The sequence below is a fragment of the Myxocyprinus asiaticus genome, chromosome 9 (assembly GCF_019703515.2).
Source record: "Myxocyprinus asiaticus isolate MX2 ecotype Aquarium Trade chromosome 9, UBuf_Myxa_2, whole genome shotgun sequence".
Taxonomy (NCBI): Eukaryota; Metazoa; Chordata; class Actinopteri; order Cypriniformes; family Catostomidae; genus Myxocyprinus; species Myxocyprinus asiaticus.
In genome coordinates, this window is record NC_059352.1 from 25,452,675 (window position 1) to 25,471,624 (window position 18,950).

The 18,950-nt window shown below is 38.6% G+C and overlaps 1 protein-coding gene and 1 pseudogene across 1 annotated transcript; both read left to right on the forward strand.

Moving 5' to 3' along the window:
• The first annotated feature begins 475 nt into the window (after positions 1-475).
• On the forward strand, positions 476-3,131 carry LOC127446340 (probable proline--tRNA ligase, mitochondrial; annotated as a pseudogene).
• A 10,049-nt stretch (positions 3,132-13,180) lies between these two features.
• On the forward strand, positions 13,181-18,917 carry ttc4 (tetratricopeptide repeat domain 4). Its single transcript, XM_051707199.1, has 10 exons — positions 13,181-13,482; positions 13,617-13,734; positions 13,864-14,025; positions 15,892-15,969; positions 16,409-16,533; positions 16,784-16,870; positions 16,985-17,232; positions 18,352-18,436; positions 18,591-18,673; positions 18,758-18,917. The coding sequence occupies exons 1-10, from the start codon at positions 13,372-13,374 to the stop codon at positions 18,858-18,860; spliced, it is 1,200 nt and encodes a 399-aa protein (XP_051563159.1). The 5' UTR covers positions 13,181-13,371; the 3' UTR covers positions 18,861-18,917.
• Positions 18,918-18,950: the final 33 nt, after the last annotated feature.

Here is an 18,950-nt window from a genome sequence, read left to right on the forward strand (position 1 = left end):
GCTAACCACGTTGTGTCAAAACATCCCAAGAAATAGTACACCAAAAAGTGGAAATTGTGCACCATTCACAAGTCATAGGAAGCCATATGAGAGCAATCGTTTGACAAACAGTCTGAAATTTAAGCCGTTCTTCACTGAAAATGTTGACAGCAACAGTCCTCATTCAGTTTTATTAAATGGAACAGAGTGGCCTGAATATATATATAAAAAAATGTGTTTTCCATGGAAGAAATAGGTTAAATTCATACAGGTAGGAGTGATATTAGGGGGAGTAAATAATCACAGCATTTTATTTTGAAACTAATAATACATGAGTGCTCTTAATATTCTTTCTTAAAAGATGTTGTTTGGATTAAGATTTGGGGAGGAGTACGGACTGGACCATCAATTGACTGTGCCCTGTCATCCATAACTTCCTTTGCTCATGCTGTTCATGTTTGTTCTTTCATTAACAGTGTCACAGGATTAGTCAAAAATGGAGGTCTTAATGCATCACTGTCATCGCAAGCTTCCAAAGAACTCTCTTCAAACATTAAAGAGAAGCCACATCAATTGTGCCACCCACTCTTCTCCCCCAGTCTCTGCCCCTTCCAAACCAGTCATCCTAACACCACTTGTGTCTCGTCTCTTCCAGCCTTCCAACCTCCGGGAAGGCCAAGAGGCAGGAGAGATGACATGCCACAGCCATAGACTGATGCTGCAGACTGGGCTTATCCATTTCTCCAACTCTGGCTGCTTCTACTATCTGCCAGTTGCACTGAGGTCCATGGAGAAACTGGTTCGGCTCATTGATGAGGAAATGCTTGCCATCGGTGGACAGAATGTTGACATGCCAGCACTGTGCAGTGCAGAACTGTGGAAGAAGAGTGGCCGCTGGGACTCTGGGAGCTCATGGGCAAAGAGATGTTCAGTCTACAGGATCGGCATAATGTGGAATACTGCCTTGGCCCGACTCATGAAGAAGCAGTCACAGAGATTATTGCTTCCCAGAGCACATTATCCTACAAGAAGCTGCCACTACTGCTGGACCAGGTATTAAAAATGATCTTTACTGCTTCCTTTGCAAACACAACTTGTTTTAAAAATGTTTTTATGTAAGCTAGTTATTGTGTAACACTTTTAAATAAGGTTGTATATGTTAAAGAAATAGTTCCCTCAAAAATGAAAATTCTCTCATCATTTACTCACCCTCATGCCATCCCAGATGTGTATGACTTTCTTTCTTCTGCTGAACACAAACAAAGATTTTTAGAAGAATATTTCAGCTCTGTAGGTTCTCACAATGCAAGTGAATGGGTACCAACATTTTGAAGCTCCAAAAAGCACATAAAGGCAGCGTACATTTAATCCATAAAAATCCAGTGGTATAATCCATGTTCAGAAATGATATCATAGGTGTTGGTGAGAAACAGATCAACATTTAATTCCATTTTTAATTATAAATTCTCCTACCTTCAGTAAGTGGTGATATGCACGAAGAATGCCAATCACCAAAAACAAAAGAAGAATGTGAAAGGAGATTGATAGTAAAAAGGACTTAAATCTTATCACCTATCTTATGGCTTCTGAAGACATGGATTTAACCACTGGAGTGTTGTGGATTACTTTTATGCTGCCTTTATGTAATTTTGGACCTTCAAAGTTCTTCTAAGAGATATTCTTCTAAAAATCTTAATTTGTGTTCTGCAGAAGAGAGAAAGTCATACACATCTGGGATGGCATGAGGGCGAGTAAATGATTAGAGAATTTCATTTTGGGTGAACTATCCCTTTAACATCAGTTAACCATATTAGTTGTCATGAACTTACAATAAACAATAGTTTTACAGCATTTAATTAATCTTGGTTAATGTTAATGTCAGCATATACTAAAATATTTGTAACTATTCCCCTAACATTAGTTAATAGTTAATATGAACCAACAATGAGGAATAGTGCCTTTACAGCATTTATTAATCTTGAATTTGAATGGTATTTTTGACACATACTAATACATTTTTAACTTTAAAAGTTGTATAAACTAAAATTAGTTCATGCATTATTTAGTAACATGAATGAACAATGAACAACAGTATATTTATAAATTAACATTCATCAAGATTAGTTCACGATACCCAATGCATTAACTAATGTTAATGCACACAACCTTACTGTAAAGTTTTACCAGTTATTGTATACTGTATGAGAAGATTCAGATATCCTCATAATCTTGCAATTTTTAGTAAATATCCCAAGCTGTGTTCATGAAAATGATTTTCGGATCTTTTTTATGTCTTGCAGATAACACGCAAGTTCCGCAATGAACAAAAGCCAAAGTCTGGGCTGCTGTGGTGCTGGGAATTCTACATGAAAGACATGTATTCATTTGACATTAGTGAGGAGGCAGTCTTCCATACATATCAGTCTGTGTGTCAGGTCTATGGATGCTTGTTTGACCGACTGTGCTTAAAGTGGGTGCATGTACAGGCTGCCACTGGCAACATAGGTGGCACAATTTCCCATGAGTTTCAGCTACCTGCAGACATTTGTGGGAACTTGTTTGTGGGAACTGTGGCTTCTCTGCCAATGTTGAAACCATGGAGCCAGGGCAGACTGACTGCTTACAGTGCCAAACAGGCACACTGACTGAATCCAAAGGAACTGAAGTGGTCACACTTTTTACCTTGGTACAAAATACTTGCAAACGTTCAAGGCCCTGTTTGTCAGTGATTTAAATGAGCCAACAGTAGCAGAGATGGGCTGTTTTGGACTGGGAGTCACTCGCATCCTTGCCGCCTCTGTTGAGGTGCTATCCGTTGGCCTGGGTTGCTCGCTTCTTATCAGGTGTGCATCCTGCCCCCTAAAAAGGGCAGCAAGGTGCATGAAGCTACAAGACTGGCTGAAGAATTGGCTCAAGCTTGGGGAACAGTCTACCCAGCCTGAGAGGTGGTTCTCGATGACAGGATTCAGTTGACCATTGGTAAACGACTGAAGGATGCTACTAAATTTCAAGGGTATCCATATGTGGTGGTGGTAGGCAAAAAGCTCTAGAGGATTTCCCCACATTTGAGGTGCTTTGTCAGCAGAGTGGAGAGACTGTTCCTTAGTAAAGAGGGGCTCCTAGAACTTTTGAGTAGAGTTTAAACTATCTAGTAATGCTTTATGATATTTTTTTGTTTTTTGTTTTTTACAGATTTTACAGGGTAAATACGTTTGAGAGTTCAAGCATTGCTTGTTGTGTCATTAGTAAACAAGTGTGTGACATGGAAATGCCTGCAATGTGTTATTTTGACAACTTATAAATACATCTGCTTGTAAAAGTTTTTATGTTATTCTGTTCCTCCTATTAAAAAAAACCACAAAGATTCACCAAGTATAATGTTTCATTCAGAGGTGAAAAACAAACAAAAACATTCAGAAACCACACCAGCAAGACATGACTCAGACATGCCAACAGTGTTTAGCATAAAACATACTTTACATTTACCCTAGTGCTCTTCTCAGTCAAAGAATTTAAAAATGATGGACATCTCGTGAACATTAAATGGTCACGCAATAATAATTGTATTCACAGTTTCCAAGATACATTTGGTGGCTTAACTTACCCACTACATCACTCTACGCATACAGAAAGATGATAATTAAAGTTGTTTTAACTTTTACATTTTAAGTAGGTGTCCAATAAGAAAATAAAAAATAAAAAAACAGGACCAATAATAAATTCTTGTTAATTATTAATTAATAATTAATACGATCAAGTATCAGTAGGCTAGTAGAACTTAAAGGGCAGATATAGTTAATGCAAACATAATTAAATAGTCTCTAGATCCTCTCTCTCAATTTGAATAAAAGACCTATTGATGGACACATTACAGTGACATTTACTTTCTTATTTTTACATGTAGGAGGGTAAATTCTAGTCCATTTTTGCCTGTCTGTCCAGATAAATATTGTTAATACTTGCTGTTGTCAGTGTCCGTGTGTGTTAAGGGAACAGTAACTTTATTTCCTGAACAATAACAGTGGAAAGGTTCAAAAGCCTTTTATGTAGTCAAGACTTCATGTCTATACATTGACATTCCATACAGTGACTTTCAAAAATAACACACTGTGAGAAATATGCACTTGAGTTATCAGTGACAACCGGTGCCGGTCTCCTCTAATAGCCAATGTGATTGAACCTCTTAAATGGTAATCAATAAAAAATAGTCATTAATTTTAATGCTCTAAGTCTTTATTTGTTTCCGCGGAAAGGAAACTGTGTAGGATCTTTGTAGATCTATGTCAGTAAATCAATCATATTCCAGAACGTGACTGCACTTCATCGTCTACTTTGTTGAGTACCGCTTATTACACAGCCTCTATGTTTTGAAGGGCTTGAAGCACAGGCACTTCCTCAGTTGCTTGGAGAGACCCTGCTGTTAAATTAGAGGAAGCATAAAATAAAGAAAGGCAAGGGATGAAACTTTAGGGAAAAGATTTATAAAGGATTTAAAGGGATAGTTTGCACAAAAATAAAAAAATCTCTCATCATTTACTCACTTTCATGTCATCCCAGATGTGTATGAGTTTCTTCTGCTGAACACAAATGAAGATTTTTTAGAAGAATATATCAGTTCTGTAGGCCCTTTCATGCAAGTGAATGGTGACCAGACCATTGAAGCTCCAAAGATCACATAAAGGCAGCATAAAAGTAATCCATGTGACTCCAGTGGTTTAATCTATGTCTTCTGAAGCTATGCAATCACTTTGGGTGAGAAACAGATCGATATTTCAATCCGTTTTTACCATAAATCTCCACTATCACTTTCACTAAAGTGTGAAAGTGGAGATTTATAGTATAAATGACTTAAATATTTATCTGTTTCTCACTCACACCTATCATATCGCATCTGAAGACATATATTTAATCATTGGAGTCACATGAATTACTTTTATGCTGCCTTTATGTGATTTTTGAAGCTTGAAAGGTCTGGTCACCATTTACTTGCATTGAAAGGACCTACAGAACTGATATATTATTCAAAAAATCTTTGTTTGTGTTCAGAAGAAAAAAGAAAGTCATACGCATCTGGGGTGGCATGAAAGTGAGTAAATGATGAGAGAATTTAAATTTTAGGGTGAACTATTCCTTTAAGAGAAAAAGATAAATCCCTTACCCAGCATCCTGGTGTTGCCTCATCCAATTCTAAATCATTCTCAGGCTCCTGAACTTCAACACAAACTGCAGGCTGGTGGTGAGAAAGGAGTTTAAAATCACTATTCTACATCTTTCAAAAGTGCAATTATCAAAAAGTATTCAGATTATCTAAAGGTTGTCAAGGTCTAAGGTTGTTGACTAGTGGCCTTTACCGACTGCACAGCAGTGTGTGTCTTTGTGGTCATATTTTCCTAGCCATTTTCAGCTTTTTTCTTTTTTTGCTCTCCTGCTTTCATTGGAGCTGTTATAGTCATTCATATGACATTCGTAGAGTCTGCAAGTAAAGAAGATACAAGAGAACAGAAAGGAAAACTGCAGTGTGTCTGTGTATGAACATGTACTGTAGCACTGCAGGGTGTTTTACTCACTCATGCCACCAAAGTTTTGTGAACGGGGAGCAAAGGGCACAGTACCATTGGCCACATTGCTGTGATTTATAACTGCAAAAGAAAACAACATACAAATGATTTTAAAGTTACAGGTTTTCACAATTAACATAGATTACATATGGGTTCTCTACTAACAATGTACTGTAGATGTTTGAGGTTTTTCTCACACTGAAAATATTTTATCTCAATGTAACAAGACAAACAGGAGGCTACTCACAAACAGTGCAAAAATCCTGGATAACCCAGGGAAGGCTGGGTAAAAGAAGGGTGAACTGCCTAATGGGGGGGTTGTCAGCACTTGTGTGAGTCTGTGAAAAACATAACACAAAACAACGTTTATTTACCTATTTATAGCCACTGTATTTTCAGATTTAAAGAAAAAATGTTGACATCATTCAAATGCAAATGAGACTGTATGGGCATTCACCTCAGTGGACAAAGAGCCACGATGCTCCAGTACATGACGAGATTCAAAGTTGGGTATCTCAGTCAGTCTTCCTGCCATATTGCCAGACAGGAACACCATCATGTCCTGAATAAAACGCAGAGGATGCTCCCCTGTGACAGCAAAAAGAGATATTTGTAATAACCTCCTATGATGCTGGAAATGACACACTAAGGCATCATAAACACACAATGAAGGCGAACACCTTGTGTAGCCCAGGGAAAACCAGGTTGGAGCTGAGTGATCTGGCTGGTGTAGTTCAAAGCATAGTTGTAACTCATAGAATTAAGTTCATATAGCTGTTTGTTGCCCACTGCAACCAAAACTTCAGTTCATGCATTAGATGCAATTGAGCAGAGATTAATGGAGGCCTTTACATCTGCCATGATCACAGTAGGCCCTTCACGAGAGGAGAAGAGCACAGCTATGCTGCCATCCCTGTCCACAATCATCACAACCTAAGCAGTGAAGAGAATAGGAGGTTTTGCCTATGATTTGTCATTGGTAGTGCATTTTCAATTATCCTTCTGAAAGGTTATATAAATAAAAAGTTCCAAATCAGTCCTATAGGACTGTTTTTTTGTTTTGTTTTTCCCAATTTGGAATGCTCAATTCCCAATGTGCCCTAAGTCCTTGTGGTGGCATAGTGACTTGCCTCAATCCAGGTGACAGAGGACAAATCTCAGCTGCCTCTGCAGATATAGCGCACGTGGAGGCTTCATGCCATCCACTGCGGCATCCACGCACAACTCACCGCGCGCCCCACCAAGAGAGAACCACATTATAGTGATCACGAGGAGGTTACCCTGTGTGACTCTACCCTCCCTAGCAAGCCAATTTGGTTGCTTAGGAGACCCGGCTGGAGTCACTCAGCATGCCCTGGGATTCAAACTAGTGAACTCCAGGGGTGTTAGTCAGCGTCTTTACCACTGAGCTACCCAGGCCCCTGACAAAACAAGATTTGATCAAACCTCCACATCAGTTGTAGGTTCAAATGGGTTGAAGCCTCTTCGTAGTCAGCCACTGTTCAGGCTATTAACAGCCAGCACAGGTCTGCTGTTGACTGCTTGCTGGACAGCATTAGCTGCCTGATTAAGCACAGCCACTCTCTCAAACATCTGACCAAACACACAAAAAACACTGATTATACAACAACATAACACATATAAATTTAACACAGTAAAGACCTCTTGATTTGATATACATTGTTGTAAGATAAAAAGCCTTAAAAAACCGTAACAGTTTTCACTGAACTGTAAAGCAGATGGTTGAGTCCTATGATGCTTACACTTGAGAGTGAGGCCTCATAGACACTGACCTCAAAGCGCAGAAACTCGGGAGACTTCATGAAATGGAGAGGCTCATATGTATGAACCTCCATTTGCACTCTGTTGATATTACCAGGTAGATACTTCATCACGCTCTGGAGGAATGGAAAAAAATGTCCATCTATGGGAGAAATAGAGATATAAATTAGATTTCCTACAGGGGATATAAGTTATCTGAGAATGTAAATGAAGCCATTGGCCTAAATGTTGTTAGGATCACAAGTCAGAGGATGATGGCAAACAGAAGCTAAACATGGCTGAAATGTTGGGCTACTCACACTGCAGATGGTTTAGCCCTTCTTTTGCTTGCTGTTCAGCCCTCCACAGCTTAAGTTTGGCAACCTGGGTAGTGCGGCAGTCCATTGCAAGGTTCTGAGCCTGGGAAACACAAAAATGGTGCTTAGCACAAAAACAAATGTAATGTTTACATGCACTGATGTGACAATCATTGTAAGTGCAGCACCTTATCCAAATGTGCAAGTGGCCTCTGACCTGTGGAATGGTAGCCATGAAGTCTCCAGAGGGTAGAAGAGGTGACAGGGACCATCTGTAAGGATGTATTGGCAAGGTGCGCCTGCTGCTCTTCCTTCAGCTGGTTACAATCTGAGCCCAGCAGCACGGGGCAATAGCCTCATTCTCAATTGTTGTAGCATCTTCAGGAGAAGACATGCTCACAGAGTCTTCATTGCAGGAGGCCATCATCACCTAAGCAGAAAACATGTAAAGAGCTGTCATTCAACTTTTCATTTCTTTTCTTTTTATTTATTTTTTATTTTATTTTTTTCCTTTTTCTCCCAGTTTGGAATGCCCAATTCCCAATGTGCTTTTAAGTCCTCTTGGTCGCGTAGTGATTCGCCTCAGTCCGGGTGGCGGAGGACGAATCCCAGTTGCCTCCGCGTCTGAGACCGTCAACCCGCGCATCTTATCACGTGGCTTGTTGAGCGCGTTGCCACGGAGACATAGCGCGTGTGGAGGCTTCATGCCATCCACCGCGGCAACCACGTTCAACTCACCTCGCGCCCCACCGAGAACGCCCCACATTATTGCGACCACGAGGAGTTTACCCCATGTGACTCTACCCTCCCTAGCAACCGGGCCAATTTGGTCGCTTAGGAGACCTGGTTGGAGTTCAGTTGTTTTCTAATTCGTTGTATAATGATAAGTGCTGTCAGTCGATTATAATTTGTAATCGTGATTAATCGCATAATTTATTATAGTTAATCGCGATTAATTGCAGATTATGAAAAAAAAGTGCTGAAATTTTACTCTATATTCACTCCTTTTCCTGTCAAAATGCATGCATTTCCTTCTTAGGAAAGAAAACAAAATAATATGTAACAGTATAAAGCTTTATTAACATTTTACAAACATCACCAATTCTAGTAACATTAAAAGTTTCACAAAGTATAAGTGGGAGGTTGACTAATTTAAATAACAAGTCGCCCCATCAGTTGCATATTCATTGCAATGCACATAAAATTTCTTAAACTTTAATCCTCCACAATATTAATCAGCCGGCAGACTGTGGCTACCCACTTTGCTACAGAAATCGTGCAGCCAAATTCATGATACACGTCAGGGCGTCAACGCCAGCATCAAGCACCGCTTTGAACTCCTCATGATAAGTGCTCGCAAACAACGTCTTGTTCTGCATTTTTGTGATAGTTAAGACTTGATGTGCTTCAGTGGTAAATAAATTACAGAGGCTGCAACGTACTTGATTTCTATCACAAGTCCTGTCTGGGCTTGTTTTGTACTACAAATATCGTTAAAAGGTCCTTTCCCCATCATTTGATCACTGACACGGCTGTTGTGTGTGAGTCAGTGTAATGACTCCAGGCGGACACATCAGCAAGGTTCCGCCCTACTCCGCCCAGTGTTTATGCTGGTATATGCTTTATTACATTTACATTTATGCATTTGGCAGATGCTTTTATCCAAAGCGACTTACAGTGTACTTATTACAGGGACAATACCCCCAGAGCAACTTGGAGTTAAGTGCCTTGCTCAAGGACACAATGGTTGTGGCTGTGGGGATCGAACCAGCAACCAGTTATGTGCTTTAGCCCACTATGCCACCACCACTCACCACTTATTCAAATATTTAAATTATTTAATTAATCTCATGTATTAGAGTACAGTTCTAATAATCATGCATGCTAAAGTATCAGTATTATCCATTATGTACCTAAATTAAACCAGCATCGACTAATCTGAGGTCATCATTCAGATATGATACACAAAGAATTGTTTCTTGCCCTTGAAACAAAAACAGACTAGCACACTGCTAACGTGCTATTAATTGATACCTCGTTGTGAGCTGTGCAGTTCTGGTTCACTTTAAGTGCACACTTCTGTTTATTCGGAAGCTTTGTCTGCTTTCGAGCACGACGGACATTTAACTTCAGGCAATTCAGATTTTTCCAATTCATCTCAAGTACGGCCTGAAAAGGAGAGACTGTTCGAGCTATCACTAAAGATTTCACAAAAATCTGAATTGTATTTTACAAGGCTTTCGAATATTTTAAGACAATAAACTTCCTCCCAGTGTTTTAAGATTAACTACATCTGCTTTACATTGAGCATGCAAACAGTCACTCACCCTCAGGGCATCCCCATGGCTTTCAAACTTGACAAAACCATAGTGCGTAGCTTTGCCCTGCTCGTCAGTTATTACCCTAGTGCTCAGGACAGGGCCTGAAATGAAAAGCACTATGTCAAAGCTGCAAGATAACACACCAATCACAAATATTTGTATATATTGTAATTGCCACCAAAATACTCACCGAATTTGCCAAATATTTCAATCACATTTCTGACATTCAAGCTTTTAGCAATGTTGCTTATATGAATGTCAGTGAACTGGTTGCCATGTGTCTGCATCTCTGCCTCACGCTCACGACGAGACTTGAAATGGTCAACAAACCTTTAAAGAGCAAAAAAGCTAATATTATCACCTACAAAAAACAAAGCAGTTAACACATTTAAAAGATAGTACATCTCAAAGTGCTCAGACTCAGTTTCTTGCCACCGAAAGATGCGCTATTCATCTTTATAATGGCTTTTTCAGCACTTCTGTAGTCTGTGTAGTGAACATACCCGTAGCCTTTAGAGCCACTACAATCAGCCGCCACCTGGAATATAAGAATATATTATGTTCGGGGCCTGGGTAGCTCAGCGAGTATTGACGCTGACTACCACCCCTGGAGTCGCGAGTTCGAATCCAGGGTGTGCTGAGTGACTCCAGCCAGGTCTCCTAAGCAAACAAATTGGCCCAGTTGCTAGGGAGGGTAGAGTCACATGGGGTAACCTCCTCGTGGTCGTGATTAGTGGTTCTCGCTCTCAATGGGGCGCGTGGTAAATTGTGTGTAGATCACGGAAAGTAGCATGAGCCTCCACATGCGGAGTCTCAACGGTGTCATGCTCAACAAGCCACGTGATAAGATGCACGGATTGATTGTCTCAGAAGCAGAGGCAACTGAGACATGTACTCCACCACCTGGACTGAGGTGAGTAACCCTGCCACCACGAGGACCTACTAAGTAGTGGGAATTGGTGCATTCCAAATTGGGAAAAAATTAACACTTCGATCCACACATACACTTACTTTTGTGATTATGGCAGAAGCTCTCTATAGTGATAGTTTGCATAGTATGAAGCAGCCCTCTGCATCTGTTTCCTTGCAGGAAATAATATTTGCAAAGGTGGAGAAAGCATCATCAAGGGCAAGTTCAGCTATAAGGGCAAGTTGTTTAGAGCTCATGATTAATAATGTGCAATGTGAAACAGGTAATTATTTTTTAGAATTTCTGCTTCATTAAATGGATAGGTTACACCAAGTACAGTTGTAGCACTTCTTGCTTTTTGTTATACTGCACAAATTCTGACCAGAATAAAGATGCCATTTTTTCACATGAGATGCCTTTATCTGTCTGCCAACACAGTACATTTCTATACATCGTTCCTATTTTCCACAAATAGTGTGTAAAGAGAAGCAGCGCTACAGCTGTCCTCATGCTGGGTACTGTTGTAACCCTATCCTGGGACAGTTGTAACACTCATTTGTAATGTGCTATATAAGGCGTTAGGCCTAAATTAAGTACAATACTGTACACTGACACATTTTATACTCTGTGATTGTTTGCAAATATTTCTAATGCTTGCACATTGAAAATGGCAGTTCCAACTTGCATGACAAGGCCAAAGGAAACATTAACAATGTTACAACTGTACTCCGTTACCACTGTTCTCGGTCTATCCTATAGTGGAGTGACAGATCACCACAGTTGTTTATTTTTAAATTAAAACCCCATTTTTCAACATCAAGTTCACTTACCATCCTCTAGATGGAAGTAATTTACATAAGCATATGGCTGAGAGCGTTCTTTCCTCCCCCTGCATATGCGGATGGTCGCAATAGGGACAATGCTACTAAATTTTGCCAACAAATCTGCCTCAGTGACACTACGATGTAGATCGCCGACATATAGCGAGTACACGGCAATAAAAACACACGACAACAATTAGTTTTTTCTTGTTCTCCAAAACTATCAAACTACACGATGATAGATTAGCTGACAGTACACTGCAGGTACAAAAGAATTTTAGTTTCACACAAATGTTAAACAGGCTGAAGCTTCTATGACTATGACGTTGTACCAAGATGTTCTATTCAAGTTTGCTGCTATACAATAAAGATGGTCCTCTTTGTAAAGCTCATTAAAGACTAATACAATATAATATTTGTTCGAGAAGTTACAAATCATTAAAGTGCTTGCAAGGCAAGTACTGTACTGAAATTCCCCATACTTCTCTTCATTAATTTCTCTAATTGTTTCAGCAATCAATTGAGCTACAGTTGCTTAAATTATTGTCATTTTTGTTCAATTATATTATTAATACAACTATTATACTCACCCTCATGTCGTTTCAAACCCGTATCTTTCTTTCCTCTGGGAATTTTTGAAGAAGTAATTTGTGTAATTCTTTTCTGTTTAAAATTGGCTCAACCAACATCATGAGATTGCTCGAACAAGAGTGTTCAGCCTTCTTAAAAATAGTGTCACTATTTTTGCACTATTTTCCCAGTTTGGTGTTGCTAGAGACACAGAAATGACACACTTCACCTTTAATGGGTTAGTTCACCTAAAGTTGAAAAATTTCACATCATTTACTCACCCTAGTACATTCCCAGATGTGTGACTTTTTTCTTCTGCTGAACACAAATGACGATTTTTATAAGAATATTTCAGCTCTGTAGGTCCTCACAATGCAAGTGAATGGGTGCCAAAATTTTGAAGCTCCAAAACCACATAATGGAAGCATAAAAGTAACCCATGATACAAAGTGATATGAAAGGTGTGGGTGAGAAACAGGTCAATATTTAAGTCCGTTTTTCCTATCATTTCGCTTCTTAAGTCCGAAAATCCATACTTCCCTACTATATTGCATGCCAAAAACAGTTTGCCAATGGAGTATGTCCGAATCCACAGTATTCATGAAGTAGTAAGCGAGAAATACCCAGATGACCTACTATTTCCGGCATGATTTCAGGCGTGATTTTTTGGATCACACCATTTTCTCTCATATTATAAATGAATCTTTACACATGAAAACATATCACTGTCTTTGTAATTTTTTATTTTTTTTTTATTTTTTTAATTTATTTATTTATTTTTTATTTTTTTGTCCCTCACAAGGGGATCATCATATTCAGGGGTCCTTCCTTGGCATCAAAAACTTCGAAAACCCCTAAGCTATCTTTCCACTTTTTTCTTCATGTAGTGTGTCCTCCAGACCAGGTGGTGGTGGTAATGCTTCTCAGACGTGCAGAAGAAGAACAGAGTCCATGTGGTAGTGTGCTACTGTTTATGTCACTTGTTCAGTGCATTTGGGAGTTGTACTCTATGTGTGTGTGTAGTCCTTCAGATAGTCTTTTAATACGGGTGAAATATTAAAATACACCCATTACGACTTTTAATTTGAATGTATTAGTCGGACACATTATAGACTTCTTTTAAAGAGGAAAACCATGGCAACACCTGCGCATGGCGAAGACAGTGACGATGGCATGGATGAATTTATGGAGAAATTTAAGACGCAGAAATACAAAAATGCGTTTAGTGAGAGCAACTGGGAGGAGGTAAGAACTGTCATATTCGTAATGAACAACAGTAGATCGCTTTTGGTGAACATGATATCAGGTTGACGTTACGTTGTAGAATGCTTTTGGCTGTCAGGGTGTTACTATGTAAATGCCACCTCTAAATCTGGCAGGAGTTTGACAAGGTGCCCATGTTCATGAAGACAGCCCCAGAGGAGATAGACCCAACGAAAGATCCTGATCTTGCCTGCATTCAGTCTATTATCCATGACGATGACAAAACACCTGAAGGTATGCAAAGCTCTGACTTTATTTTCCTAGCATTGTATCTTGATTATGTTTCTTTATGTAATCAGTGTGCTGTATGCATGGCAATTACATAAATTCGAAGATGAAACTATTCAAGGTCTTTTTCTTCAGAGCAAGCTATGAGTTTAAAGGATGAGGGGAACGAGTACTTCAAGGAGAAGAACTATAAGAAAGCTGTAGTGTCTTACACAGCTGGATTAAAGAAGAACTGTTCGGACCTGGAACTCAATGCTATTTTATACACCAACCGTGCAGCTGCACATTTCCATTTAGGTACAGTCAAGATTCCCCCAAACTCGGATACTGTTTGTGAATTTATGTCAAAGGTACAGTCTGGAACTGTTCAAAATATTAGGGTACAACAGGGCTAAAGGCCCCATTTTAAGGGTAAAAAGCACTTTTGGTTTTATTTTCTCCCAAAACACTAAACAGCAACAAAAGCTACCACAGTACTTTCCTTAACACCTGTTTCTTCAACCCCTGATTGTCACTATGCAGTGCAACATATTCCTGATCCGTGAGATCATTGCATGGAATGTCAAAAGTTTACATTTGAGCTAATTTGATTTAATATTTTATCATTTAAAATGTTGCAAATTTATGTAGATAATGAGAATCCCTAAAATTGTCACATTCATTTTAAGACAAAATACTTATGTCATTTTCAGTTTTGTTCAAGATGAGTTTATAACTCAAAGTTTTTTATAACTGTCCAATAAATGAAAGGATAGTGCTTGGGGTAAAAAGTCCCCCTGTTGCAGGAGCTAAAGCCCCCATAAAACACATAGTTTTTCTTAAGTGGGGCGAATAGATTTGTTATGAAAAATGTTCAAAGTGGGCTCACATTGACTGATCCTATCACAATGGAGATTCATTCGCTTATAGAATACTTGAGATGTTATGAAATGCCAAAAGTGATTGAAATTAACAGAAAATTGTTAACCCTTTTCTGAAGTGGTTATTTTGAAAAAGCATTATAATAATTTGTTACTCAAAAAAGCATCTTAATGGTGCACTCAGTTTTGTCTTTGTGACATCTTGGACTTACACGGACACCTAGCAGCTTGGATGCAGCATCATTTAAAATCAAAAGTTTTCCATATCAGATGCCATTGTAAAATGTAGTATTCACAGTCAGCCATGATTACTTTAATCACTGAGGGAAAGTGTCAAATAGCAGGACGGTTCCTGAGGTTAAGCAAGTAGTATTCTGCCGTATACATGGCAGCCCCCATGTGCGGACCCTCTCCATGTAGAATAAAACAGCTATGACTGGAGACTTCAGTTTAATGTGGTCATGATTTCCTACATATTTTGCAAAATTACAATTCATGTCTTCAGGAGTTAAACATTTTTAATGAGGAAACACCTTTAATGTCTCAAAAGTATTTGCCTAAGTTGACTAATTTTGCCCCTATATTAACTATTGTCCCTATATTTACACAATATCACTATAACCCCCCCTGGGGGCTTTTTACCCCAAGTGTGGGGTAAAAGGCTCCCTCTCCACCATTTAAAAAAAATAAAATAATAATTTGCCAACACTTTACAATAAGGTTCCATTTGTTAACATTAGTTAACAACATTAATTAACATGAACTAATAATGAACGATACGTTTACAGAATTTGTTAATCTTTGTTAATTTCAGCATGCACATTTTTTAAAATCAAAATTTGTGTTTGTTAAAATAAGTTAATGCACTATGAACTAACAATGAACAGTTGTATTGTTATTAACTAACATGCTGTAAACAATATATTGTTAATAGTTTGTTCATGATATCTAATGCATTAACTAATGTTAACTAATGGAACCTTATTGTAAAGTGTAACCAACATTTTTTAATCAAAACAACTTTCTGTTATTATTTCTTTTCACACAAATGATGTTGCTCCATTAATATTCAATAAAAATAAATGCCATTTTTTCAATCTTGATACACTTTGTGACCAGAAAAAAAGCACATTTTCCTTAAGGTGTCCCTTTGCATTAGCCCTGTTGTACCCTAAATATTTCTGTCAGTTCTAATAAATAATACCTTGCAAATGGGCCTGCATAGTTGAGGTTTTCCTCGGAAAGCATTGCTAGTATTTATTTGAATCTCTGGTGTATGCAATTAATTATTTCCTCCTTCCAGGCAACATGCGTTCAGCTTTGAATGATGCCACAGCTGCAAAGAAACTGAAACCAGACCACATTAAAGCCATAGTAAGAGGTGAGTGATACACAACAGTATATTATGTTATATCAGGAATCTAAATCAAACTGTCTGGATTTGAAATTATTTTGTGTGGTGAAAAAATGTATATATACTGTATATACAATAGGTCTCATTAAAAAGGTGTGTTCAGATTAATCAGATTACCTGCTCTGCCAACATTTTCACTGACCCTACCACAAAGTAAATAAAAAAATAAATAGTTTAAATTTTTTTGCAAACTATATTTATGTCAGAATCATTTGAAAAAAAAAAATTAAACATTGTTTAAATAAGTTATGTTTGCAATAATAGCTAAAATTTTACAAATCCATGATGGCTATAATTGATAAACTCTTTTTACTGGAGAATGATGGCATACAGTGCAAAACATTTTTGGCTGATGCCTCCAGAGGTTGCAATTTCAACAAGAGGATATTTGTGTGTGTGTGTTTAGGAGCACAGTGCTGTATGGAGCTGTGTCATTCTGCAGAAGCATTGCAGTGGTGTGATGAGGGTCTCAGGCTGCTCCCCACCGACAAGAAACTACAGGATCTGAGAGCCAAAGCAGACAAAATGAAGGTAAAGATGCCTCTGAGGAAGCTGTTCTGTCTTATTAGCTGTTGTATCCAATTTGCATTTATCCATGTGATTTGCAATGTTATGAACAAAAGTTATTATCTAAAAAACATTCATTATGCCTATGAGTGATGAGAAAGAATTAGTTAAAGCTAAAATGTGTAAAATTTTTCAATGTTAAAATACTTTCTCTTATCCCATCTTATTATGCAGAAAATTCTAAAGTCTAAATATATTTTTACGTTTATTGTAGAGAGAAGCTGAGAGAGATGCCAGAAAGGCAAAGGTTAAAGCGAAGAAGGAGCAGAATGAGAGAGAAGCGTTATTAGCAGCCATTAAGGTAAGAGTACAGGCTTTCAGTACTGCAGATGCTAATTTTCATCATACAAGTATTGTTAGAAAACAAGTTAACATTTTTGAAGACTTCAGATCTTAAATGACTGTTTTGCTGTAGGAGCGTGGCATTAAACTTCTGAAGCCTGAGACACCACAGCATAAGGGCTCAGACAGTGAGGATAATGATGGTGATGGAGGTTCATCTAGAACCCTGGCTGATCTGGAGCTTGGTGGAATCAGCTCGCAGGAGACCATAGGAGCTCAGGTTTATATGGATGAGCTGGGCGTCCTCCACTGGCCAGTGCTGTTTCTTTACCCTGAGCACAGGCAGACTGACTTCATATCTGCCTTCTGTGAAAATTCCAGGTTTGTTCCCTGGCCAAACAGTAGTGTCAACTTCCACTGGTCAGAAGAGACAATGTAGCTGTGATTGGCTGGTTGGAGTGCTCAAACAGAGAAATAATAGTGCTTCAGAGCCACAGTGGGAAATTAAATGGCTTATATACACTGATCAGTCACAACATTAAAACCACCTGCCTAATATTGTGTAGGTCTCCCTCGTGCCACCTAAACAGCGCCAACCCACATCTCAGAATAGCATTCTGAGATGATATTCTTCTCACCACAATTGTACAGAGCAGTTATCTTTACCGTAGACTTTGTCAGTTTGAACCAGTCTGGCCATTCTCTGTTGACCTATCTCATCAACAAGGCGTTTTTGTCCACAGAACTGCCCCTCACTGGATGTTTTTTGTTTTTGGCACCATTTGGAGTAAATTCTAGAGACTGTTGTGTGTGAAAATCCCAGGAGATCAGCAGTTACAGAAATACTCAAACCAGCCCATCTGGCACCAACAATCATCCCACGCTCCAAATCACTGAGATCACATTTTTCCCCATTCTGATGGTTGATGTGAACATTAACTGAAGCTCCTGACCAATATCTGCATGATCTTATGCACTGCACTGCTGCCACATGATTGGCTGATTAGATAATCGCATGGATGATTGTTGGTGCCAGATGGGCTGGTTTGAGTATTTCTGTCACTGCTGATCTCCTGGGATTTTCACGCAAAACAGTCTCTAGAATTTACTCCGAATGGTGCCAAAAACAAAAAACATCCAGTGAGCAGCAGTTCTGTGGATGGAAATGCCTTGTTGATGAGAGAGGTCAACAGAGAATGGCCAGACTGGTTCGAACTGACAAAGTCTACGGTAACTCAGATAACTGCTCTGTACAATTGTGGTGAGAAGAATAGCATCTCAGAATGCTATTCTGCTATTCTGAGAGTTGGCACTGTTTTGGCGGCACGAGGGAGACCTACACAATATTAGGCAGGTGGTTTTAATGTTGTGGCTGATTGTTGTATAGTTGTCTTTGCATATTAAGCTAGTGGGAACTATTTTAACATTTAAAAAATTACACACTTCTACCTTTAAATTGTAAACACATCTGATTTTAATCAATGATTTCCATTTGCTCAGCTTCATGGACCATTTGGAGGTCATGTTTGGTGAAGAGCTTCCACCCTGGGATACGGAAAGAAAATATCAGACACAAAATCTTCAGGTCAGTAGAAAGATCATTAACATTGTAACATCATTTAATTTTTTGATGGACCATCAACACATCCTCTTTTTCTTGAGAAATTTGAATTAGTTGCAGTACCTCAAATATTTGTTTTCATATGCATCTCTAACTTTTCACACTCATGTTTTATTAGCTGTTCTTTGAGGATCGTGAAAAAGGAAACCTTTATCAAGTGAATCTTGAAAAGTCACTTCTTAACGTTCTTCAGCACCAAAGGTATTTCAGAGGAATTTTTCCCAAGTAGTCTTATAACTGCTTGAATTGTTCTCTGATGGTTTCCTTCTATTTTGTTCCTTCCAGGTGTTTTGTTAAGGCCGGAACGCCTAGCTTCATCGTGTTGGTATCAAAATCTCCATTTTCTAAGCAGTTTTTATCAGGAAAAAAGGTCCAGAGATTGACATGACTTTATGATTGAATCTTAAAGGGATAGTTCACCCAAAAATAAAAATTATCTCATCATTTACTCACCCTCATGCCATCTCAGATGTGTATG

Bases quoted from the DNA above. Each gene is read 5' to 3' on its own strand.
- ttc4 (XM_051707199.1), top strand. From the start codon at position 13,372: ATGGCAACACCTGCGCATGGCGAAGACAGTGACGATGGCATGGATGAA. The intron at 14,026-15,891 runs GTACAGTCAAGA...TCCTCCTTCCAG, and splicing joins AGCTGCACATTTCCATTTAG to GCAACATGCGTTCAGCTTTG. The intron at 16,534-16,783 runs GTAAAGATGCCT...CGTTTATTGTAG, and splicing joins CCAAAGCAGACAAAATGAAG to AGAGAAGCTGAGAGAGATGC.